General features: G+C 45.3%; 1 protein-coding gene across 2 annotated transcripts in view; it reads right to left on the reverse strand.

Annotated features, from left to right (window-relative positions):
* The window catches only part of SH3RF3 (SH3 domain containing ring finger 3), a 370552-nt gene that overhangs the window by 121152 nt on the left and 222915 nt on the right, over positions 1–26485 (reverse strand). For both annotated transcript variants that reach the window (XM_055240629.2, XM_063616653.1), the window contains exon 3: positions 12466–12561. In XM_055240629.2, coding sequence (XP_055096604.1) covers positions 12466–12561 — 96 coding nt within the window. The remainder of the gene's footprint in view (positions 1–12465; positions 12562–26485) is intronic.

Genomic DNA, 26485 nt, shown 5'->3' on the forward strand with positions numbered 1-26485 from the left:
GAAGGGGCTGAGGGATGAGAAATTACTTCAAGGGTACAAGGACGTACTGATCACTGAAAACAGGACATCTGGAAAATACGGCTGATGTCTCAAGAGCTTCAAACTAAGACTCTTAATTGCTCTCACTTTCAAGGATTTGGGAGGTGTTTATAAAAGCAACAGAGTAGCTCTGAGCTCCTCTGAGGGGGCTGAGCAGAAATGAGATGAAGCTGGAATCAGTGCTGTTTCTCATTCTGCATCACAGGTGGAATTCAGGTGGTTACAGAAAGTCCCCCACATGGCACACACACGGTTTGAGCATTTCCCGGACCCGAATCTTAAATGTGCCTCAGCCCGCAGCAGCCTGCATCCTCTCCATTGGAAACAGAAAGTATTAACAAAAGGTACCATGGAGGAGAAGCATGAAGACAAGAGAAGAATGATTCCAACTGGCCTGGAGTGTCAACGTTGGTCATAATCCATTGCCAAGTCTTAGAACTAAGGGTGAGGCGGCAACTGAGACCTGTAGGATAGATCTCCCTGCAAAGATGGGCTGCTCTGGAATAAAGATGTTTGGGGTCCCCCATGACCCCCCAGTGACTCCACATGGGTGTGCTTGGTTCCAGCTGAAAAATCAGACATGGTTTCTTCTGTACCAAACATAGCCCTGGACCTCAACCAAGAAGTGCTGCTGTCATCCTACAGGCACCCAGTGCCAAATCTCTCCACAGCTAAGTATGTTCTCACCTCCATGCCTGAAAAACTGCAAGCACTCACAAGGTCTGCCTGGGGACAAGTGCCTCAGAGCCAGGGCCCACCCTCAGGGCTGCATGGAATCTGACACCGGTTTCCTCCCAACTTCTTTAAATGTGGATGGTACTTCTTAAGGCCCATCTCCAGGTTCAGACACACTCTCCAGTCCTGAGTGTTGTGATTGGAACACTCAGGAAAGAAGTGAGCATGGGCCTGGAAGAGTGTGGTCCACACATTAATCCACAGAACGAGATGGTGGAAGGAGAAGCTGCAGGTCAGATTGGGGCAGGGTTCATAATCCAACGGCCAAATGTCTCTGCACTAGGAATCCTGAGAGCAGAGAACGTTGGGGGTGCTAACTGCAAATTCTGGCGTGGAACTGCTCATCAGCTGCAAGCCCTGGCTGGGGCTTGGCTGTGTCTCTCACCAGGAAAATGGAGCCTTCCTCTTCCCCTAAGGCTGTTCTGAAGATTCAGTGGCAGATGGATGTTAGAATGCACCAGAAGGATTTGAAGATGTGACAGGGCTGGGTGTTCCAAAGGAAGGTCCTGGAGACGACTGGGGTGCTCTGTGTGGGGTGACAGAGGGGCTGTTTTCAGATTGCTGAGGCCTGGGGATACAGGTGCAAGATGGAAGGGCAGGTGCTAAGTGTGGAGAGTTCATGCAGATGAGGACTGAGGAAAGGCCAACCACGTCGGGGGTCAGGAGATGGGCTGCTGAGGGAGGTGGGGTGGCCAGTGGGCTGGGCGCAGGTGGGCCTGGTGCAGGCAGCCTCAGCCCCAGGCTCTGAGTCAGCCCCTCTGTAGCAGGCTCTCCCCTGGGCTGGGCCTGCAGCTTTCCCAGTGACTTGTGTGATCTGAGACCAAAACAGATGTCCCTTCAGCAACTAAGAGAGACCCTATCGTTAAGGAAACAAAGTTACCTATGTGCTGGCATGGTAACTTCCTAAATTCCTGGGCTACAAGGAAAGCTACACTCTTGCTAAACCCCCTAACAATAGGCGCTATCAGACCCCTCTGATTTATAACCCAGACCACTGCAACTCTGATGGGACAGAGGACAGACCTTACAAACACCCCTTTCTGATAAGCAACTGCAGACCTCAAGCCAGTTTCAGCAGGTTATGGAGGCTGTGCACAGGCTGTCTTTGCGTCCTATAGTTCACCTGTTGTGGAAAGAGCCAAATTTCACCTCATTTTAATGCTGAAACCCCACCCTAAAGTGACATGAGATGTGTGTTACGTACATGTTTGCCCATTGCACATGCGCTCAGCTCCCCTTATAAATATGCACAGCTTTCCCCCAAACTTGCTATATATGTCTGATTCTACTGTGTAACACAGACCCTGCAAGCCATAAAACCCAACTGCCCTTCCCTTCTCAGAAGTGAGAGCACCTTCGTTCCATGTCAGAGACTATCTATTTCTAGTTTGCAAACTGATGTCACCAGTAAAGCTGTCCCTTCTTCTATTTAGCCATCCTGGGGGGCCTTTCTGACAACACTCAAATGCTCACTGAAGTTTGCGAGCCACAGCCTAACTTACTCAGGCAAGAAAGGTAGAAGTGAAAGGGAAGACAAGAACATGGAAGCTCGGGGGGGTGGAAGCTGAGTCAGGGCACCGTGATGGCCACGCCGAAGGGAGGGCAGGTGGACGTGGATGGCCCAAGATGCCCTGCAGAGGGCAGGTGTGAGAACTCTGTCTCCACAGGATTGGGTGGGTGTGCGTGCTGAGGCCAGCAGGGCCCAACAGGGCCCAGCGAGGAGCTAAAGTTAGGTGTAAAAGTAACCCCGCCATTGACCTGCTCAGAGGGAAGTGCGCTGCCCACATGAGTGACAGGAGAAGCCGAAAAACAGCTGGAGTCTGAGGGAGAAGCAGTCTGGACACAAGATTGGAGCTCAGTTATTTCCACTGGCTGCAGGCCGATGCTCTGGCAGCCTGCCCCAGGGCCACCTGGGTGTTCAGCTGCCCCTAGGCCAACACACTTCCAGTCCTGAGTAGTCCCTTGAGGAGATGACTCACTTAAGCCTTCCATTGTCGCTTCCAGACCAGGACAAGGCTCTGCACTCAGCAAGTGGTAGACCACTTGGTAGACCCATGGAGGAAGCCATCTTCCTGACACACAATTTCACAACTACTACTTAAAGCCAACACAGGTAGTCCACTTTAGTTACCAAAACAGTCGGGAATCAGCAACGACTCCTGCTGGTCTACATGCATGCAGCTTCTTTCTGGCAAGGCTGAATGCACTGGTGCTGAGGACCAGTGTGTGCCCTGCTGGGGCCTCCAAAGGCCCTGAATTAGCGTCTGGCTCTCCAGCATCGAGGTCTTGGGAGGAACCTAAAAAGTTTGATGTCTGCCTAGGTAGGTGGTGGGGGGCACCTGGTGGGCAGGGATTGCCTGGCTAGGGTGGGTAGGGTGAGATCAAACCTCAGGAACTATGGCACGAGGCTCCATTTGCCCTTTGGCCAGGACCTGACAACATTTAAGGTGGGCTGTGGCCCCAGTGGTGACTGAACCACTCAGGCTGCAGTCAGAGCTACTCACTGTCCCCACAGAAGCTCCCAGGGAGGCTGGCAGTGAGGACAAGGGGCTTCACAAAAACTTACTAAGCTGTCTTGCCACAGATATACAAGAACTGGTGCAAGCTTCCCAGCTTAGACCCATTTAGAGATGGTCAGTGGGGCATTCCCCATACTTGATGAACTCTGTAAAACATTGAACCACAACACAACTACACTGCACAGGTGCACAGGATAGCACCTGGGCCCCACCCTGTGCCAGGACCTAGAAGGGAAGGAATTGTGAGTTACAGGTCTGGCCTCAAAGGGGCTTAGGGAGACAAAACAATCACAGCAACAAGACTCCCAGCAGCTACGGAATGTGAGATATTCTACTCTAAGATGTTAATTTCACAAAGAGCTCAAAAAGACTTAAGAAGAGAGAAATCAGGGCGAGCCGGTACCTAGGCACCTACCTATTTTTGCTGGAGATAAACAAACTCAAACTACAATTAACACCCATGTATGTGTGGATCACGCCTTGGAGGTCAGATCCCGGCAAGAAAATGTACAGACCCCAACCATGAATGCGACTGGAGTCTCCCTCTTACGTGGTCTTGTCTCATTTCTTTACACTCATGTATTTCTTTATGTCGTTAATCCAATTGAAAGGTAAGGGAAACAGTGGGTTGTTGCTGCTTATTTTCCCTGATAGGTCTAAGAATTTGCCTCCCGGACCACTCTGTTCAGACACAGACATAACATCACACTCCAGGAGACACGTCATTGGGTGCTTGCCTGGTCCCTGCCTTCTGGTCCCCGCTTCTGGCTTTCCTGCCCAATGTTCTTGGCAGTGACTGAGCTTCACCTGCAGGAGGGCTTTACAAAGTGTTCCTGGAGGCGCAGTCCACACTGACACAGAAATGCGAGCAGGATTGGCAACCACACTAAGGCTGGGGGATCCCTTCCACAGGCTGTCGCTGCTGCAGGAGCTTGTAAAAACAGAGGATGATGAAAAGCAAGAAAAATAAAATGAAACTTCAACCAAAACTGCATCTTCCCCAACCTTCCCTGGCAGACATCCCTGAGTATTTTTCCTTCATACTTTCACATCCCTTCTGATGTGGCATCATCACGGTGTCCTGACTCTTAGAAGCAGCGGCCACATCTGTCAGCAGAAGTGTAGGGAACACCAGCAGTGAAACAAACATGCGAGGGGCTCGCCTGGAGAGTGCGACCACAGGACGGGCTTTGGCGTTTGGTTGTAACCCATCTCCACGGTAAACAATGACTTTAAAGGTGTTTGCCAGTTCCTCATCTAAGGAGAAGTCCTGGATTATTACTTTGGCACTGAAGCTGGGGAGATTGAGCCCTGGGGAACCTCTGACCCTTATTTCAAAATTCCTAAAGCATCACTGGCTAACATCTGCTTAGCCAAGGTGAAATGATGGGTATCATTTTTACCCTCCTGCTCCAGACACTGAAAACAAATCTATGAAACAAGATTTGCAGACATGGGACAGCAGAATGCACAGGACAGCAATCACCAAGAGCGGCGAAGCCCGTAACACGGGCTCTGTTACTGTCTCTGGGTTCTCCAGCCTCTCCCTGCATTGAGAAGACAGAGTTCTGGGTCTGGGGAGCCACAGTGGCTGCAGGATGCAGGCCAGAGTTCTGGAGAGGAGGGAGCTGCAGAGAGAGACAGTCCTGGAGATCTGCAGAAAGGCCCCTGGAGTCTTCAGCTGAGAGCTGATCAGGGCATTCGTATGAGGGAACTATCCAGCACTGGGGAAACAACCGCCCACAAGGAGAAGGCAGAGCAATCTCTGAGCTCACATAAAGCCAAGAATAGTTTTCATTCCCAGCTTCCAGAGTGGAAGCCTCATAAATCATGGGGCATGGAGTAGAGCAGGTTATAGCCTCAGCAGTAGAGAAATTAGCCCCACATGAAAGGCTTCCCTGGCCCTGCCTGACAAAGCCTCAAAAGCACCAAACTGAGTCTAAGCAACTTAACAAAAAACAAAGCTCAAGAACATCTGTAGGAATGCCAAGATGTCCAATACCCCAAACAGTACAATTCACAAAGTCTGTAACCAGCTGAAAATTATCAGGCATGCAAAGAACAAGGAGGGTGCCTCAGAAGCATCACACAGCTCCATAAGCCCATGCAGCCTCCAGTTCACAGGCAAGATCAAGAGTCAGAGGTGTTCCAACTCCGTCTCAGGTGGGGATGCATAAAGTCAACTGGGAGTTGAGAACTACAGCCCCCATCCTTCCGTCCCTCTCCCACTGCCTATGTGGTTCTTGGCACGCTGGGTTTCTCTTTGAGGAATTGACGGGGTCTTTGGAAGGAGGGGAAAGGCAGAGACCAGGACAGTGAATACAAGCCAGCTCCCTGACCCAGAGTGCAAGCCGGTGGGTGAACCCACCTGGACCACAAGGTCAGATAGGTCTGGAGGTGCTGAGGAGGAGAAAGGAGCCTCAGTTCAGCACCTGGGATACTTCCCTTGTGGCTCTCATTAGAAGTCACACCCTTCCTCTCTTCCTCCCTGAACACATCCCGCCTGGCCCAAGCAAGGGCTGAAAACCCACAAGACCAAGGTAAAATGGCAAATCCAACCACAGCAGAGCTGCTCACTACTTTGAGGTAGTGCAGAACGTGGAGTGTGCACAATTAACAACAATGCCAGAGCTATCCGCTCCCAACGACAGCTGTCGTCGTGCCTTTAAGTCATCACCAAACGTCTCAACAGCATACTTAAGAGGCAGAGTTGCAAAATAATAGCCTCTCTTTGTAAAACATAAAGTGACAAGGAGGCACCTGTGCTACAGGAGCAGGAGGAACTGAGCTTGATGTTGCTGCATCGACTGAGGCTTAGAACCCAGTGGTCTGATGATGCACACTATCATCATTGTGCTGAAGATAAGCACTCTCAAATGGGAAATGGCCATCAGCAGGAACTCCTGCTATTTTTCTGGGTATTATATTATTTCGCTAAATAAGGATTTTCATTTCGGCTGCCATTTTTTCCAGGATCTATAAATAGCATTCCATCCACAATTTTCCCGAACACCACACCATATTAATTCCACAACCAACTAAGGCACAAGCATGCTGACATCAGACAGAGGCTTGGGTCTGGCGTCACAGAGTATGAATCTTCCGCCCCCTGCAGCTCTGCTTCTTCCCCGGATCCTGGGGTTATCTTACCACAGCCACTGATGCCATGGCCTTTTTCTGGGTTAGTAGACACTGGGACGACCAGGAGGCTCATCAGCAACAGCTGAGCCCCACCTTCACCTCTCATCTGTGACCCGTTGCTTACCACGTGCTCCAGCATCTCCCCACACAGACCAACACCCTGCTGGCCCACAGAGGTCCAACGCCCTCAGGCTTCACACTTCTTATTAGCCAAGTGGAGAGGAGTGTGCACCCATCACATGCCCCTGAAAAGCTGCTCAAATAGAAGCAGACAATCAATGGAAAACGCCAAGAATAAACAGTTACAGCTCTAATCGAATTCTAGACCTTCCCCCAGGGAAAGGCGCCTACTTTTTCGTCCCAAGCCAAATCCAAAGGCAGCAAAATAGCCCAGACACTGAGCGGCTCTGTGTTCCTTCCTAAGCAGACCTGTCTGGGGTGTGTGCTGGCTGCCGGGACAGGTGCTCCGCACCCCATCTCTGTCTGTCCTCACATTGCAGACTAGGGTCTATCTAGGCACAGGATGGTCACTGTTCACCACAGAAACTTGGGGGAACATAGGAAAGGGTTCCTACTCCCCACCCTTTACTGTCAGAGATGCTAAGATGCTGGCTGTCTCTAAGGATCCTTGGGATGCCACCACATGCATGTGTGGGGTGGGGGCACGAGGGTCTACCTAGGTGACCACTCACGCACACACCAGCAACGCAGGGAGCAGCCAATTTCTGAATATCCTATTCAGGATAAATAAAGCACTATCTCTAGGGGGTCTTTTTCAGTTGGTTCCTTGAGCTCCGGGTCTCCCCATTACTCTGCCTGGACAACTGATGTTGTCAATGTGGAGGCAGAGCTTGACATTTGTGTCTACTGCCTTTCACCATTTTTTTGAACTATTTTTGGATCAGGATTCTGGCCCCATGGAGAGATTTTCCTCACAGACAAGAGTCACTGGCGTATTTGCTAACATGCCTTCTAAGTCTCTATGCAAGCCGCCCACCCAGGCTCTGTGTGAGCAGCCAGAGGCAGCCTGTGTCCCGCCCCCAAGTCTCTCCAACCCGAGCTGATTCCTTTCCTGACAATGCTCCTCAAAGACAGCCGCCAAGAGAGCTGCCTCTCCTAAGCGTCCACACCCTGGACCTGTGTCCTGGTTTTGTTGACATCATCCAACTGCAAACCTCACGCAGGCAGGAAACTGCCCTGCCTTCAAATCCATTCAGCTACACCAGGCCAAATGTGTTCAGTGCTCAGCAATGACACAGTGATCTTCAATGAACACAGGAATGGACCGAGGAGCAGCTTTCACTTCACAAACATTTATACCACCACCACCACCAGCACGGGACAGTGCTCTCTGCCTACCCCGGCCAGCCCGGCCTGTGTGTTCTTATCTTCTCTATGCCTCATGGCTAGCCCATGATGTCCGCCACTGCCCTTGTTTCAGGGGGGAAACTGAGGCTCAGGAAGGTAAAGGGGCTGACCACAGGCCACGCCCTCAATGTGCAGGTGATGTAGGACAAGCTGGGCCCAGCCAGGTCTGCTCTGAAGCCCACATTGCCCTGAGCTGCCCATGGGCTGCTCATGGTCCTGCCATCAGGGCCTATGAGGAATGGGCCCTGTTCTCAGGGAACAGCCGAGGGCTGGGCTGAGGCCTGACCCCAAGCAGGTTGGCTTGGACCCTGTGCAAAAAGAGGGGGGCTGCAGGGGTGCTCAGCCCCGGCACTCATGCTACAGAAAGGGCAGAACTCTGGATGACGGAGTCCCTCGCCTGCCATCCTCCTGTGAGTTCACCCTGCCCTGGCCCACTGGTGAGGAGGAATTCCTCAGATTGGCTCATCCTCACTCCCCTTAGAACAAGCGCCTTCTGAAATTCTGGAAAACCTCAAGGACTAAAGACCCAGAAGGAAGGCCCTGTGGAGTGTTTGGATTTAATTCTTGTCCCACCTACTAGACTAGAGTTCCAGAGGGTGAGAGGCCGGGCCCACTCCTCTCTGTGTCGCTGAGTGGACACTGGGGCAGGGTCAGCCTAGGCTCCTGGCAAAGGGCGCTGCCCAGCTGGCATCTGATGAACAGGTGTCAGGGAGATGTGCCCTGGGTCCTGGCGTGGGGATGGCCGCAGGAGAGTTTCTCACATCTTTTTGCAAAACGATGGGAGAAAAGGACAAGGAGGCAGGTTCCAGGACATGACAGTGGCTGGAGCCATGGACAGAGGAGCTGGGCAGGGAGTGAGGCATCTCCGGTCAGCACAGCACAGATGGGGTCCGTGCCCAGGTGCAATAAGCCCAGCTCATGGGTGAATGCCTGTGGCAGGTGGGCGCCAGGGGCTGTGGAGAGAGGATTATTTCTATAGAACAGCAGAGGGAAATGTACATATGTCCAGGACGGGGTCCACCTCCTCTGAAAGCAGCTGAAGCAGTGCAAGGCCAGGCTGGCTCCAGGCCAAGTGCGTGCCCTTCAGCTCACTGTGCCACTGGCAGGCCCAGACAGAGACACGACCAAGGAGGGAGAGCACTGTGCAGGGCACACTCTCGTTTACTTTGTAAGGTCCACCGTGGGCTTAGCATCATGGCCTGCACTGCACTGATGGGAAGCTGAGGCCAGATGAGGCCAGGCGAGGTGGGAGTCCCTCTGTGAACCCTATAGGGCAGCTGTGCGCTGGGTAGAACCCTGCCAGGTGCTTGCAGATCCCGGCTGAAGCGGCTGTGGAGGAGACCTTGGTGCAATCCTAGCTTACGTCACCTCTAGTGTGAGGTGACGGGTCTGCTACATTCCTTCATGCACCAGGGGACAAGCATCACTGGGATTGTGCTGGCTGCCTGTGCAGTAGCCCAAGAGGGAAACTCCAGGCTCCCTCCTGGCAGGTGGGTCTGACTCTCTCAGGAACCCTGCAAACACCCAAGTTCCCACCTCAAATGCCTGTGCGGCCTCCCAGAGGGAAGCAGTTTGGGCCAAACCAGGACTTTCCGATCCACCAGGATCCATGCGGTGTGTGGGGTGCAAGCAGTCAGTACATAAAGAATGAAAAGTCCCAGGAAACACCTGTTCAGGCTGGTCTTCAGTGGCTGCTGAGAGCCCGGGAGCCTGTGTCCGAGCCGAGGCCACCAGGCTATGGGTGTGTGGCATAGGGCCCAGTACTGCATGGGCAGCCATCTCAGGAAGGGGCAGGAGGGGCAGTGGGTCCCCCTGCCCAAGGATGCTTGGGAGGAGGTCTGTGTCTCTGAGCCTGAAGGACAGTCCAGGGCTTCCTATCCAGGTGGGTGGAAGGGGCTGTGCCCAAGAGCGGAGGCAGAACCTGTGAGTGGGTGTGGGGGCAGGTGGGGCTGTGGAGCCCTCCTCATGGCCCTGAGGGAGGAGGGCTTTAAGGTGGCTTTTCAGACCCACAGGGAGTCATGCTGCAGGAAGGCATAGATGCGGCTGACTCCCCAGTTTGTCTCTGAGTGTGCCTGTGGAACCAGGAAGAGATGACAGAGGGCCTGCTGGACTGGGTCTCGGGCCTGCACCCACTTGCGGACTCCCAATGGTGCCTGACAGCTTCTTTCAGGGAAGGGGCTGAGGGGCCAAAAGCAGTCTTCAGCCACCTCCGCTACTGTCAGCTGCCTTGGTAAGATCTTACCTGCCCTGTAAGATTTGCTCTTAGCTTTTGAAATTGCAGTTAGAAGTGCACAAACCTTAACTGGACACCATTTTACAGCTGCATAATCTGTGCAGCCATCCCGAGATCAGGAAACGAAACCTTTCTGCAGCCCAGAACCTCCTTACCTCTTCCAGTCAGAATCCCCAAGGTCACTACTGCTCTGACTTCTGTCACAACAGAGGAGTTCTGCTTTTGAACCTCCTAAAAAAACCTATATGGCATATACTTTTAAGTCTGGCTTCTTTCAAAAATTTGACTTGGAGATTTGCCTATGCCCTTAAAGCTATTACTCTTTTGTTCACATGCGTGGTGGGAGAGCGTTCCACTATATGGATATACTGCATCTTCCTCAGCCATCCCACTGTTGATGGACACTTGAGTGGTATGCTGTTTAGGGCCATCATAATGAAGTTTCTGTGAACATTCATGTATATGTTGGGTATCCCAGTAAGAATCTTCCTGGAGAAAAAAGTTTGGCCAGCTAAAAATGTCCAAGAGCTCAGATTTCTGACTTCTGGACAACATTGTAAGTGGTATTCATGCATTAAGTTCTTTGGTCTTAAGCACCAGGACAGAAAAGCTAAAGCAAATGTGCAAATACATGGAAACCTGCAAAGTGTTGAGGGCAGATGTGAGTCTTACAGGAGAGTGTGTGTGTGAATTATCTGCCATTGCTGTGGGAGGGCCTCAGATGGCCTGGGCAGCACATGCAAACTAAATGTGCGAGAACTACTGGTCTCGAATATTTGGGGAAGAGGGGAGGAAATGAGAGACGAGGCTGCAAAATAGACTATGGCCTAACTGCAAAGGGCTTTGAATGCCAAGCTAAAGCATTTGGACTTTATCCTGTAGGCAACGGGGAATTGACAGATATTTTAAACAGACATCTTTAAGTATCTGCACACTGCGTGGTAGGTGTGGCAAATCTGGCCATGTCACCTGTGGGCTTTCGGTGCCAAGTCTGAAGCCCTTAAGTGTGTCAGGCAGGGGGGACACATGGAGCCCAGCACTGAGCTGAATAAACTGCAGTTCATTAGCCAGAGACAGTGGAGAGGCAGGAGATGGTGTGAGGGCAGGAGAGTGAAGGGCTGGCTGAGTCTACGGCCAAGAGGCCCACGCTCAAACCCTGGTTCTGCCACTCCTCGGCTGTGGGACCTTGAGAATGCTACATAACCTTTCTGCACTTCTGTTTGCTCATCTGTAAAGCAGGGCCACTCATGGTTTTCATATGCCAGTGTTGCTGAGAAGATTAAATGAGCAGGTACTTACAAGTGTCTGCACACAACAAGCACTCAGGAAGCATTCACTGAAGCCACTCTTATGGGATGATGCTGGTGGTTACAGGATGAAAGCATGTGGTCCGCTCACCAATGTGCACATGTGGCCTTGCACTGACAAATGGCAGACACACACGCCATAGGCAAATACTCCTACATACACACACACAGCCCAAGGCTAGCAGGTGTTTTAAAGACACACGTTAAGATGCTTCCTGCGCAGCAGCTACCCTAAACGTACTCACTAGAAACTTGGTGCTTTAATTACAGAAAAGGGAAAGGAAGGCCGGGGGCGGTGGCTCATGACTGTAATCCCAGCACTTTGGGAGGCTGAGGCAGGAGGATCATGAGGTCAGGAGATCGAGACCATCCTGGCTAACACGGTGAAACCCCATCTCTACTAAAAATACAAAAAATTAGCTGGGCATGGTGGCAGGCGCCTGTAGTCCCAGCTACTTGGGAGGCTGAGGCAGGAGAATGGTGTGAACCCGGGAGGCGGAGCTTGCAGTGAGCAGAGATGGCACCACCACACTCCAGCCTGAGCGACAGAGCCAGAATCTGTCTCAAAAAAAAAAAGGGAAAGGAAATTAGTAGGTCTGGAATTAGCCTCAAAGCACCTTTGCTGTGGTGCCTCTCGGGCAGAAGAGTTGCCCAATAACCCAGAGTCCAAGGAGGACTTTGCAGATGGCCAGCAACGGTTCCTTCTAATCCGTGTGCAGTGGGAAGGTAAAATGCTGCCTTGGGATGGGTTCTTCCCCTCTGGCGCTCGTGAGAAAAGAGCAGCAGCACTTGGGGGAGTTTGAGAAGCATGGGTGCCAGGTGCAGGGGTCCCTTGAGAAAAGGGGGGAAGGTGCACAAGGGGGCCCTGCTGCCACTGCCCACGTGGTGAAATGATTTGCAGCCAGGCCTGGGACAGACCATTCAAAACTGGCCAAGGCAGTGCTCACAGCACCGACCACGTGAGGTGAATCAAAGCCCACACACAGCAGCTCTCTGGCCAGAGGCTATTGTGGAGGATCCTCTTTCTCTCTTAGAAAAAGGGCTTCAATGTCAGGTGACCCCACTGTAGTGAAACAAGGGTGGGCAAGAAGGAGCCAAGTGTGGGAGGGCGGCACGGTCTTACCTCCACGTACAGGAGCGGGAAGATCCCGATCTTGTCTCCCAGCATGCCTTCCGCCCAGTTCTCATCCACTCTCCTGAGCACCGTCAGAATCTCGTCCTGCAGTTCCGGGTCCACCGTGGACACAAGCACACGGACACACACACAACACAAAAGGAAACAAGACTCTAGTTAGTACTGTGGAGGCTCGGAAGAGATTCCAAGGAATGGGTCCAAGAAGAGTGCATTATCCATTCAGGTATCTGACATCTTCACCCAGGAGCACCCTCTTTCTTTTTTTTTGGAGGGAGGGGCGGAGTCTCGCTCTGCCACCCAGGCTGGAGTGCAGTGGCACAATCTCCCCTCACTGCAGCCTCCGCCTCCTGGGTTCAAGCGATTCTCCTGCCTCAGCCTGCTGAGTAGCTGGGATTACAGGCGTGTGCCACCACACCCAGATAATTTTTGTATTTTTTGGTAGAGATGGTGTTTTGCCATGTTTCCCAGGCTGGTTTTGAACTCCTGAGCTCAGGCAATCTGCCTGCCTTGGCCTCCCAAAGTGCTGGGATTACAGGTGTGAGCCACTGCAACCAGCTAGCACCCTCTCTTTCTGACACTATTGATTACAGCTGCAAAGAGCCCCAAATGGGAAAGCCTGGCAATGTACCACAGAGTTAGGGCTTTAAAATGCAACTCGTATTATTTATTTAATGAAATAAAAATATTTGGAATAAAAATAAATTCAGCTAAGTAGAAAAGGCTTTAAGATTCTGGCTTCATCCAAGAACAAAAAAATAACCCAATCCAACTACATTTATTTAGAGTCGTGGGCACATAAAGCTTTCAATAACCCTCTTAAATTCTTTGGAATATTAAACAATACCAAGTATAAATGCACAAAGTGGAAACAGATGGAAGGAGAAAGGAAGAGGCAGGCAGCAAGGAGGAAAGGCGGGCTTTTGGGGGGGTTGAGACTGGGAGATGGGCAGTCATCGAGGAAGGAAATACTCAGGACACTGTCACAGGTGCCAGGAGACACAAAGACGAATGGCAGGGCGGATAAGATGGGGGGAGGAAGAGGAAAAGGACAGAGGAGAGATGGGGACTCACAGGGAGACGTGACCAGAGAGGAGCCCTGGGGGAAGGAGAAAACAGCTGCAACAAGGGTCAAGAGAGACAGACGGCCGGGTACGGTGGCTCATGCCTGTAATCATAGCACTTTGGGAAGCCGAGGCGGGTGATCACCTGAGATCAGGAATTTGAGACCAGCCTGACCAATATGGTGAAACTCAGTCTCTACTAAAAAGACAAAAACTAGCCGGGCATGGTGGCGTGCGCCTGTGGTCCCAGCTACTTGGGAGGCTGAGGCAGGAGAATCACTTGAACCCGGGAGGCAGAGGTTGCAGTGAGCCGAGATCACACCTCTGCACTCCAGCCAGGGTGACAGAGCAAGACTCCATCTTAAAAAAAAAAAAAAAAAAGACAGAGAGAGACAGAGACAGAGACCACCACAGCAATGGCCTGGGCAAAACGGGTGTCACTCCAAGGGGCCTTTGGCGAACCTCTGTTCCCTCCTCCAGAACCATCCTTCCTTAGGCAGCCAGGTGCATCACGGAACACCCCAAGGCCTGTCAGCCTAAACTGCCCCGTTATTTGTTCTCTGCTAGACCAGCTGGCCCATGTGTGACTTTAACAGGCTAAGGAGGAGATGGCCAAGAGATGGCCTCATGGAGAAGCCCGTCAGAGTGCACCAGCCGCCTTTCCAAGGAGTCTCTAATGCTGTAACACAAAGCAGCAATTCGAGACTTACAGGCCTCTTTTGAGGTCAGAGGGAGAGATGTTTTAGGCTGGTGGGGTCCATGAAATCATCAGAGAAACTGCTTCACCGGGAGCTGAGGGGGCCGTAGGGTTTGGTGTCCATCCGAGGTGAGGCAGCATTGATCTAACAGAGCTGGACAGCCCATCTGGGATCACACAGAAGGAAGGCAGGCTGGGCTCTGAGCTGGGAAGCTCCTCCCATGCCTCTTCCAAACTGCCCTCTCCCAGGAGAACAAGTAGAGCATGGGGGCCACCAGAGGCAATCACACCCCTCGCTTTCCCCATCCTCTCCTGCAACCCCCAGCTTCAAAAACACCCAAACCAAAAAGATTTACGACTTTACAATGCCACCTTTTCCAACTGACATTATAGGCCAGAAAAATGTAAAAAGCATTCTAAGAGCATCATATCACTTCACACGGCCCAAAAGTCAGCCTCAGGTCTGGGGGCATTTAGCAGAGCGTCCCTCCAGCAACGCTCAGCCGTGAGTGTGGGGGGCTTTTCTTTTTTTTCTTTTTTTAGACGGAGTCTCACTCAGTCGCCAGAGTGGAGTGTAATGGCCCCATCTTGGCTCACTGCAACCTCCGCCTCCAGGGTTCACGCGATTTCCCCTGCCTCAGCCTCCCGAGTAGCTGGGACTACAGGTGTGCACCACCACGCCTGGCTAATTTTTTTTTTTTTTTTTTTTTTTGTATTTTTAGTAGAGACGGGGTTTCACCATGTTGGCCAGGATGGTCTCGATCTCCTGACCTCATGATCTGCCCACTTCAGCCTCCCAAAGTGCTGGAATTATAGGCGTGAGCCACTGTGCCCAGCCGAGAGTGTGGGGGCTTTTCTAATCACCATGAGGGCACTAGAGTGGAGCCCTGGCTTAGGGGAGGCGCCCATAGAATGCTCCGGAACTCTGTGCCTGACCTGCCTCTCAAGCTCACCACCAGCAGAGGCCCAAGGCATGACTGGCCCAGCTCACACCAGCCTAAGGCTTTGCTGATCACATAAAGGGAGAGGTAACCAAAGGCTTCCCACACGTCAGAGCAGTCAGAAGAGCAAAATATCACAAGACAGAAATTTAATTTTATAAAAATTAAAAACAAAAAGAAGAAAATACCAGATTAATTTTGTTTCTTTCTTTCTTTTTCTTTTTTAAGAAAACACCATGATATCCACACTGGTATCTAACATTGGTCTAGAAATTAGAGCCAAATAAATAGAAAAATAAGACAAAAGTATAAATATTAGAAAGAAGGGTATATAATTTTCTACCTAGAAAAATACAGAAGCAAGTGAATATTAGAATAAGAATTTGAGAAAGGCTGCCAGTTTTAGGATAAATACATAAAAATCATTGGCTTTCTCATATACCAGCAATAATCAGTTAGAAAATGTGACTAAAATTGGCTAATCATTAAAAAAATAAAATTAGTTATCTAATCCACTGTATATGCCAAAATTCATTCCATAAGGATTAAACTTGAATGTCCAAGAAAATATGAATAGATGTTTAATCTTGAACTGGGGAATGTATTTCAAGGTATGATAACAAAGATTTGGCTACAGCAAAACTAAATACTCGATGTTAAAAATAGCAGAAATAAAACAAAAAGGCAAATAAACTAGAAAAATACTTGCAGGATACATGACAGACAAAGGCTTAATGTCTTTACTATATAAAGACTTAAAAAACCGGTGGAAAAGCAGACAAATACCTTAAGAGAAAAATAGGCCGAGGTCAAAAATCAGGGAACTCATGAAAGAAGAAAAACAAATTTCCATTAAACATATTTTAAAATGGCATACCTGGGTAACAATCAAAGAAACACAGTTTTAAACAGGAAGATTCCCCTTTTGTTCCTTTTGCCTGTCAAATTAGCAATGAGAAACATAAAGCCAACTCACAGTGGTGGCCAGTATGCATGGAACAGGCACTTCCCCATTTTTGGTGGGGATATAAATGTAGGGCAGGCAGTTTGGTGATTCCTATCAAATATCAAAGCCTTGGAAGCCTGTGCACCCTCTGAGCTACCAATAGCCACTTCTAGGAACTCTATTCTAAGAAAAATCAAGTGTGCAGAAAGATTTGTCACTGAAGACATTCATTACAGTGTTTGTTAAACTAGAGAAAAACTAGAGACAAATGCAAAGCAAAAAGGGACTGGTTAAATAAATTACAGTATTGTGCATTCGATGGAATACACTCAGTCATTAAAAATGATATAGGAGAGAAATAATGGAAATTAAAAGAGAAATGTTAATATTAAATTCGAAAAACAGGCCAAGCACAGTGGCTCATGCCTGTAATCCCAGCACTTTGGGAGGCCAAAGTCGGTGGATCACCTGAGGTCAGGAGATCAAGACCAGCCTGGTCGACATGGTGAAACCCCCTTTCTACTAAAAATACAAAAATTAGCCAGGCATGATGCTGTGTGCCTATAGTCCCAGCTACTTGGGAGGCTGAGACAGGAGAATTGCTTGAACCCAGGAGGCAGAGGTTGCAGTAAGCTGAGATTGCACCACTGCACTCCAGCCTGGGCAGCAAGAGCCATTTAAAAATAAAAATAAAAAATAAAAAATTCAGAAAACAGGACGGGCACAGTGGCATACCTGTAATCCCAGTTCTTTGGTGGCCGAGGTAGGCAGATCACTTGAGGCCAGGAGTTCGAGACCAGTCTGGCCAATATGGCAAAACCCTGTCTCTACTAAAAAAAAAAAAAAAAAAAAAAAAAAAAAAAAAAAAAAAAAAAAAAATTAGCAGGGCACAGTGGCACATGCCTGTAATCCCAGCTGCTCTGGAGGGTGAGGCAAGAGAATCTCTTGAACCGGGAGGCGAATGTTGCAGTGAACCAAGATCATGCCATTCCACTCCAGCCTGGTTGAGAGACTCTGTCCCAAAAAATAAAATAAAATAAGATTCAAAAAACGAATCCCAGTCCTGATCTCTGGTATTTCAGCTTACCTTCCACAAAGCAATCATTAATAAGTTTCTTTTTGTTTATTTATTTATTTGTTTTTGAGACGAGGTCTTGCTCTGTTGCCCAGGCTGGAGTGCAGTGGCACAATCACAGCTCACCGCAGCTTTGACTTTTCAGGCTCACGTGATCCTCCCTCCTCAGCCTCCTGAGTAGCTGGGACCACAGGCGTGTGCCACTACACGTGGCTAATTTTGTTGATTATTATTTGTAGAGACAAGGTCTCACTATGCTGCCCAGGCTGGTCTCAAACTCCTGGGCTCAACTGATCCTTCCACCTCAGCCTCCTAAAGTGCTGGGATTACAGGCATGAACCACCATGCCCAGCCAAAAAGTTTCTTATATAGCCTTCCAAAAGTACAGAGATATTCTCCTGAAGTATGTATATATATATATATATATATATATATATATATATATATATACATGCATAAACATATATATGCACACATATATACATACATACCTTTTAGAAATATATAAATGGTAGTGAACTCACCACACTTTTCTGTATCTTGCTTTTTTCCACTTAGTTTAGTCTAAAGATCATTTAGTGACAGTACATATAGATCTCCCTCACTAACTACACAGTTACATTGCATTACATGAATATACCATAATTTACTTAGTGGACTTGATAGTTATTTTTAAATGAAAAAAGCAAAGTAAGATACAAACCCATATGCATGGTGCCCATAAAGTGGAATGTCATCATTAATTTTACTATTTTTGGTTAAAAAATTTTAAATACATATATACCTAGAAAAAGTTTGAAAATATATATGCCAAAATTTAAAGAATGGATAACTCTAGGAGATAGAAGAGGTGGAACACTTTTATATTTATTTTTTCTTTCCTATTTTTCAAATAATCTCAGTGAATACCAAGTATTTAATAGTTTCATAACAGAATTGTCTTATATGCCAGAAAACAAATTCAGGAAGAAAGCAAGAAGCATGCAATTTTGTTGTGCTTCTAAATGACACGTATATTTCCACTCTGAAATTTTTTTAAATATTGAAAAACCAAATATCAAAAATATACTTTACTTTTGTAAAGAAAATTGATTTCCAGGCAATGTAACAGTGAAAGGGACAGAGACCTGCGATGACAGGATCATAGTTCAAGTATAGTCGACAGCCAGGACCATGGATAAATGCAAATTGTAAATTTCTACATTTAGGGAAAAAAATAAAATAACATAAATGTTCCTTGATAAGAAGATCAATGAAATAAAACAGTGTCTGGGGCTTTTAGTTAAATACAACCGCCACAGTAACTATCATTAGGAGTTGGTTGTTAAAGGTGTATTAGCACACACACCATTCAATAAAGAAAGATAACGGCGGTGTCCGGCTCCCAGTCTAGAATGTAAGAAGCTGAAAGTCACCACTCTATCTTAACAGCGAGTAAAAAAGCTGAATAAACTGAAAAAGCAACTCCTCTTCTTAGATCTGTAAGAGAACTGAGGTCACAGGGCAAACTGCTGCCCCCCAAATTGAAGAGATCAATAGGGAAATACCAGAAATCCGCGAGCAGCAGCCTCCATAGGAAGCAGTGCTCGGCTAGCAGGGCCTGAACTGTAACTGATGTGTGCTGGAGGTTCAGTGTGGACAGCCTGAGAGGTAAGAACTGCAGGGGCCCAGTCACTGGGGGCCCCACACCTTTGTGACTTCTGCCTCAAGGAGCAGCTCCACTAAGTCTTCATAGTGAATATCAGAGAAAAATCCACTCGTGCTTCTGGCAGGGTGAGGCGAAGAGGAACCACTGTGAAACATGCCAGAGCATTCTGTGCTTAATAAGATCCACATATAGGATAAGCTAGTTAACTACAGCCTCACCCACTGGGATGTTTTGTTTGTTTGTTTGTTTGTTGTGTGTGTGTGTGTGTGAGTTTCTTTTTGAGACAAGAGTCTCACGATCCTTCTGCCTCAGCCTCCTAAGTAGCTGGGATTACAAGTGTGTTCCACTATATCCAGTTAATTTTTGCATTTTTAGTAGAGACAAGGTTTCACCATGTTGGCCAGGCTGGTCTTGAACTCCTGACCTTAAGTCACCTGCCTGCCTTGGCCTCCCAAAGTGCTGAGATTACAGGCGTGAGCCACCACATCTGGCCTCCATTGGGGTTTTATGAGAGCCTTACCTACTGGGGGCAAGGGAAATACCCAACTTCAACCCACTGTAGCCATCCTGTCTCACCTACAGAGGAGTGGGGGAAACTGAGAAGCACTGGGGAAGTTCACAGGCCAGGGGCACAGGCTTGCTGAAAGACTGAGACCTGATCCCAGGACTATAGAACATTTGTGGCCGCATGGCCCCAACAGCACCAAAGGCCTATTTACAGCAGTTCTTTTTATCCAGTCTACCATGTCTGGTATCAAGAAAATATCACAGTACGTACTGAAAGGCAAAAAACCCCACAGTTTGAAGAGACAGAGCAAGCATCAGAAGTAGATTGAGATGTGGCAACTAATGTTAGATTTTTAAGACCAGGGATACAAAACAACTATGATTCACATGCTAAGGGCTTTAATGTATGAACTAGACAGCATGTAAGAACAGATGGGTGATGTAAGCAAAGATAAAGAGCCAGAAAAGAAATGTTAGCAATCAAAAACCCTGTAGCAGAAATGAAGAAAGTCTTTGATGTGCTTATTAGGAGACTGGACACAGGTGAGGAAAGACTCTCTGAGCTTGAGGATATCTCAATAGAAACCTCCACCATGGAAAAGCAAACAGAAAAAAAAATTAGAAAAAAAAATCATAATGGAATATCCAAGAACTGTAGGACAACTTCAAAGCAAGAATTGTGGGGCAATTATACATATGTAATGGGAATACTAGAAGGAGAAGAAAGATAGAAAGGAACAGAAGGAATATTTGAAACAATAATAACTGAGAATTTCTCCAAATTATTGTCAGACACCAAACCACAGATCCAGGAAGCTCAGAGAACAACGAGCAGGATAGATGCCAGAAAAATGACACCTTGGTATCGCACTTTCAAACTACATAAAATAAAAGATAAAGAAAAAATCCTGAAAGAAGTCAGAGGGGAAAAAACACGTTACCTATAAAGGAGCAAAGGAAAAGAGTTACATTTGAATTTTCAAAAGAAAATGCAAGCAAGAGAGTGGAGTGAAATATTTAAGGTGTTGACAGAGAAAAACCTACCAACCTAGAATTCTGTACCCTGTGAAATTATCCTTCAAAAGTGAAGCATGAATAAAGATTTCTCAAACAAACAAGAATCGAGTGAATGTGTTGCCAGTAGATGTGCCTTGCAAGAACTGTTTTTAAAAAATTCTTTGGAGAGAAAGAAAATAATATAGGTCAGAAATTCAGATCTACAGACAGAAAGGCAATGCATCAGAGAAGGAATGGCAGTAAACTTAAAACTTTTATTTTTGCTATTCTTAATTGATTTAACAAATAACTGTTTAAAATAAAAACAATGTATTTGATCATTTTATGCTTGTGTGTGTTTACATACACTTACAATGCTCATGTATAAGAGAAATGAATGACAGCAATGATACAAGGAACAGGAGGGAGAAATAAATATTATTTTGTTATTACAAGTACTCATACTGCTTGCAAAGCAGCATAGAGTTATTTGAAAGTGGGCTTGAATTCATTGTAAATGAATATTGCAGACTCCAATGCAACCAATTAAAAAAGTAAAAAAAGAGATACAACTGATATGCTAATAAAGGAGAGAAAATAGAAAATTAAAAATGCTCAATAAAAACCACAAAAGACAGAAAAAGAGTGAAAGACAGGAAAAATAACAAAAAACTAGGGCAACAAATATAATAAAATAGTGCAAATATCGTAGAATTTAACCTGACTCTATCACACATCACTTTGAAAATTAATGATGTAAATATACAAATTAAAAATTGTAAGTTGATAAAATAAAACAAGACACAACTATATGTTTACAAGAAACCTTTAAATATACACACACAAGTAGATTAACAGTAAATGAATGAAGAAAGAGATAACATGCTAACACTAATCAAAAGATATCCATATCAATTTCAGACAAAACAGACTTCAGAGTGAGAAAAGTTATCAGAATAAATAGAGCCATTACATAATGACAAAGGGGTCAATTCCCCAAGAAGACATAATAATCCTTAACATTACATGCACCTAACAACAGTGTCAAAATACATGATGCAAAAACTGACAGAAGGAGAAGTAGATGAATCCAGTATTACAGCTGGAGACTTTAATACCCCTGAATCAGAAATGGACAGAGACAGCAAGCAGAAAATCAGTAAGGATATAACTGAACTTAATAGCACTTAATGGCACCATCGGTCTACTGGATACAATTGACATCCATAGAATATCTCAACCAACAACAGCAGATTACACATTCTTTTCAAGCCCACAGGGAACATTCACCAGGACAGACCATATCCTGGTCCGCAAAACACACCTTAACAAATTTAAACAAATAGAAATCATACAATGTCTACTCTCAGGCCACAGTGGCATTAAATTAGAAATCCATAATAGAAAGATGGCTGGAAATCCCAAAATACTTGGAGATGTAACAACATACTTCCAAGTAACACTTGGGTCTTAGAAAAACTCTCAAGAGAAATTTAAAAAATATTTTGAACTAAATAAAAATGAAGATGTAATTTAGCAACATTTGTGAGATGCTGCAAAAGTAGTACCTGGAGGGAAATTTATAGCACTGAATGCATCGATTAGAAAAGAAGGAAGATCTAAAATAAATAATCCAAATCTTCACTTTAGGACACTAGGGAAAAAAGAGCAAATTAAATGCAAAGAATAAATAAAATAAAAGAAATAAAAGAAGAAATCAATGAAATTGAGAACAAAATCAATAGAGAAAAATCAATGAAATAAAAATATCAATAAGTTAATCTTTAAAAAGATCAATAAAAATCATATGCTTCTAGCAAGCAAATTAAGAAAAACAGAGGACACAAAGTACTAATATCAGGGATAAAAGAGGGGGCATCCCTATATGTCCCATGGATGTTAAAAAAATAAAGGAATATTATGAATAATGCTATGTCCACAAATTTGATAACCCAGATGAAATGGAACAATTCCTTGAAAGACAATCTGCTAAAACTCATACAAGAAGAAATAGATAATTCAATAGGCCTTTGTCTATTAAAGAAACTGAGTAACACTTTGGGAGGCCGAGGTGGGCAGATCATTTGAAGTCAGGAGTTCAAGAACCAACATGGTGAAAACCCATCTCTAATAAAAATACAAAAAACTTAGCCAGGCGTGGTGGCATGTGCCTGTAGTCCCAGCTACTTAGGAGGCTGAGGCAGGAGAATCGCTTGAACCAGGGAGACAGAGGTTGCAATGAGCCAAGATCGCACCACTGCACTCCAGCCTGGGCAACAGAGCTAGACTCCATTTTGAAAAAAGAAACTGAATAAATAACTAACAAACTTTCAAAACAGAAAGCACCAGGCCCAGATAGGTTCACTAGTGAATTCTACCAAACATATACATGAAGAAATTAAACCAATTCTCTACAATCTCTTTCGCTTCTGAAAGAAGTGAAAAGAATACTTCACGGAAAGAATACTTCCTAACTTCTATGGGATTAACGTTACCCTAATACCAAAGCAGATAAAGCCATTGCAAGAAAATTACAGATCTATATATCTCATGAACATAAAAGCAAATATCCTCAACAAAATATTAGAAAATTTAATCCAACAAGGTATAAAAAGAATTCTATACCACTGCCAAGTGGAATTTATCCCAGGTAAGCAAGGCTGGCTCAACATTTAAAAATCGATAAATGTAATCTACCATATCCACAGGCTAAAGAAGAAAAATCACATGCTCATATCAATAAATACAGAAAAAGCTTTTAACAAAATCCAATACCCATTCATGATAAAAACTCTCAGTAAACTAGAAATAGAGGGGAACTTCTTCAACTTGATAGAGAACATCTACAAATAACCTACAGTTCACCTAATTATGAGAAACTTAATGGTGAGAAACTTTAAACTTTCCCACTAAGATCAAGGACAAGGCAAGAATGTACTCTCTGCCCTTGCTTTTTAACATCATACTAAAAATACTTGATAATACAATAAGACAAGAAAATGAAATAAAAAGTGTACAGATTGGGAGGGAAGAAATAAAACTGTCTTTGTTTACAGATGACATGATCATCTATTTAGAAAATCTGAAAGAACCAACTGAAGAACTTCTAGAACTAATACTTGATTATATCAAGATTGCAGGATACAAGGCTAATGTGCAAAAGTCAATTGCTTTCCTATATACAGGCTGAGTATATTTTATTTGAAATGCTTGAGATCAAAAGTGTTTTAGACTTCAGATGTTTTCAGATTTTGGAATATCTGCATATACATAATGAGATATCTTGGGTATGGGACCCAAGTCTAAACACAAAATTAATTTGTGTTTTATATATACCTTATACACATAACCTGAAGGTAATTTTATACAACATTTTAATCATTTTGTGCATGAAACAAAGTTTGTGTACATCGAGCCTACAGAAAGCAAAGGGTGTCACCCATGTGGACCATCTGTGGTTCTTTGGCATCAGCCTCACTTCTGACTCTGGATTTATATGCTACCAATAAGCAATCATTTTCTTACAATTATTCACACATCAGTATTTAGCAGTAAAAAATATGACATATTATTAATACAGTGAAAAAAATTACATGCTCAGAGTAACTAAGCGGCACAGTAGCCTCTCCAGAATACCTGTATCAGCTGTTAACAGCAACAACAAACAATGGCAGGCTTTCAGTCTCTACCTATGATGCTGTGCTTTGATTAAAGGTAAGTGTATACTTTTTTTTTTTTTGGTGCAAGGAAACATCAGAAGTGGTTAAGGGACCAGTAAGTGGGTCCTCTGTGGATGAGGAGACATTCTGCTGGATGGCTTTTAAAAATATTTTTTTCCAGAGTCATCTGCCTCATCAACAATGGTCACAGAAATCTCTCTTTTCAGGTAGAGAACCTGCCATTGGCATGTGCAGCCTACACATGTGCCATTTTATGACCCTTTATGGTTGTGCTTGCGTGGGGGAATCTGGGCATGTGTGGAAAATAAGTATCACAGCTGAGGGGGCCTGGGAAGGTCTTTTCTCCCTTGAGGATGCTGAAGAAACTGTGTGTTGTGTGCCTTCATTTTTGACTACAACCCATTACATAAAGTCAGGTGTGGAATATTCCACTGGCAGCATCATGTTGGTGCTCAAAAAATTTTGGATTTTGGAGCATTCTGGATTTCAAGTTTCCCAATTAGTGATGCTCAACCTGTACCAGGAATGGACAAATGAAATTCAAAAGTTAAAACATGATACCATTTACATTTATACCTAATACTTAGGTACAAATGAAATACTTAAGTATAAATCTAAAAAAATATGTGCAAGATGTATATAGGGAAAATTAAAAATCTCAGATGAAAGAAATCAAAGGAGAACTAAACAAATAGATATTTCATGTTCACAGATAGGAAGACTCAATATTGTCAAGATGTCAGTTCTTTTCAACTTGTTGTATAGATTTAACACAATCTCAATCAAAGTATCAGCAAGTTCTTCTGTGAATATTGACCAACTGATTCTAAAGTTTATATGGAGAGGCAAGAGACCTAGAATAGCCAACAAATATTGGAGGAGAAGAACAAGGGCCAACACTACATGACTTCAAGACTGAAAATAAAGTTACAGTAACGAAGACAGTCTGTTATTGGCAATGCAATAGACAACTAGATCAATAGAATGGAAGAGAGCACCCAGAAATAAACCCACATAAATACAGTCAGCTGATCTTTGACATAGGAACAAGGACAATACAATGGAGAAAAGATAGTTTTTAAAATAAATGTGGTAGGAAAACTAGACATCCACATGCAAAATATCTAGAAATAAACATTCCACCCCTCACAAAAATGAACTCAAAATAGATCACAGACCTAAATGTAAAATACAAAACTACAAAACTCCTAGAAGATAATGTAGGAGAAAATCTCGATGACCTTGGGTTTGGCAATGACTTTTTGGACATACCACCAAAAGCATGATCCACAAAGGAAAAAATTGGTAAGTTAGACTTCATTAAAATTAGTAATTTGTACTCTGCAAAAGATACTGTCAGGATAATGAGAAGACAAGCTACAGACTGGGAGAAAATATTATCAAAAGACAACTATGATAAAGGATTATTATGCAAAATACACACAAAAAAACTCTTAAAACTCAACAATAAGAAAACAGTCTGACTGAATGCTGAGTCAAAGACCTTCACCAAAGAAGACACTTCACCCAAGAAGATATACAGGTAGCAAACAGCAATATGAAAATATGCTGCACATCGTATGTCATCAGGGAATGCAAATAAAAATGAGATATCACTACACACTGATTCTAATCAGTGTTTTTGTTTTCTCTCAGTTTTATATTTGTGAGCTATACCCATGTTGTTGTAGGGCACTGTAGTTTCCTCATTTTCATTGCTCTATGGTGCTATTTTAGGTTTTTAAAAAGTAGGCATTATATTTTTAGAGCAGTTTTAAGTTCACACAAAATTGAGCAGAAGATACAGAGATTTCCCATAAACCTCTGCCCCCACATGCACAGCCTCCCCCATTGTCAACATCACTCACCAGAGGTAGTGCATTTGTTACAATAAATGAGCCTATATTGACACATCATTATTACTCTAAGCCTATAGTCACTCTTGGTGCAGAGTCTACTGATTTGGACAAATGCACAATGTCATGTATTTGTGATTCTAATCAGTGTGTAGTGCAGTGTGGAGTGTGTTGATGAGGATATGGAGCAACAGGAACGCTCATTCACGGCTGGCAGAAATGCAAAATGGCACAGCAACTTTGGAACACAGTTTGGAAATTTCTTACAAAACTAGGCATGATTTTACCATGCAAACTAGTAATCACACTTCTTGGTATTTATCCAAAGGAGCTGAAAGCTTATGTCCACACAAAAACCTGCATATGGATGTTTAGAGTGGCTTTATTCCTAATTACCCAAACGTGGAAGTAACCAAGATGTTGTTTAGTAGGTGAGTGGATAAACAAACTGTGGTACATCCAGATAATGGCATATTACTCAATGATAAAAAAGGAAATGAGCTATTAAGCTATGAAAAGACGTGGAAGGACCTTAAATGCAAATTGCTAAGTGAAGGCAACCATTATGAAAAGGCTACATATTGTATGATTTCAACCATAT

This window comes from Symphalangus syndactylus, chromosome 14 (assembly GCF_028878055.3).
Source record: "Symphalangus syndactylus isolate Jambi chromosome 14, NHGRI_mSymSyn1-v2.1_pri, whole genome shotgun sequence".
In the NCBI taxonomy this organism is placed as follows: Eukaryota; Metazoa; Chordata; class Mammalia; order Primates; family Hylobatidae; genus Symphalangus; species Symphalangus syndactylus.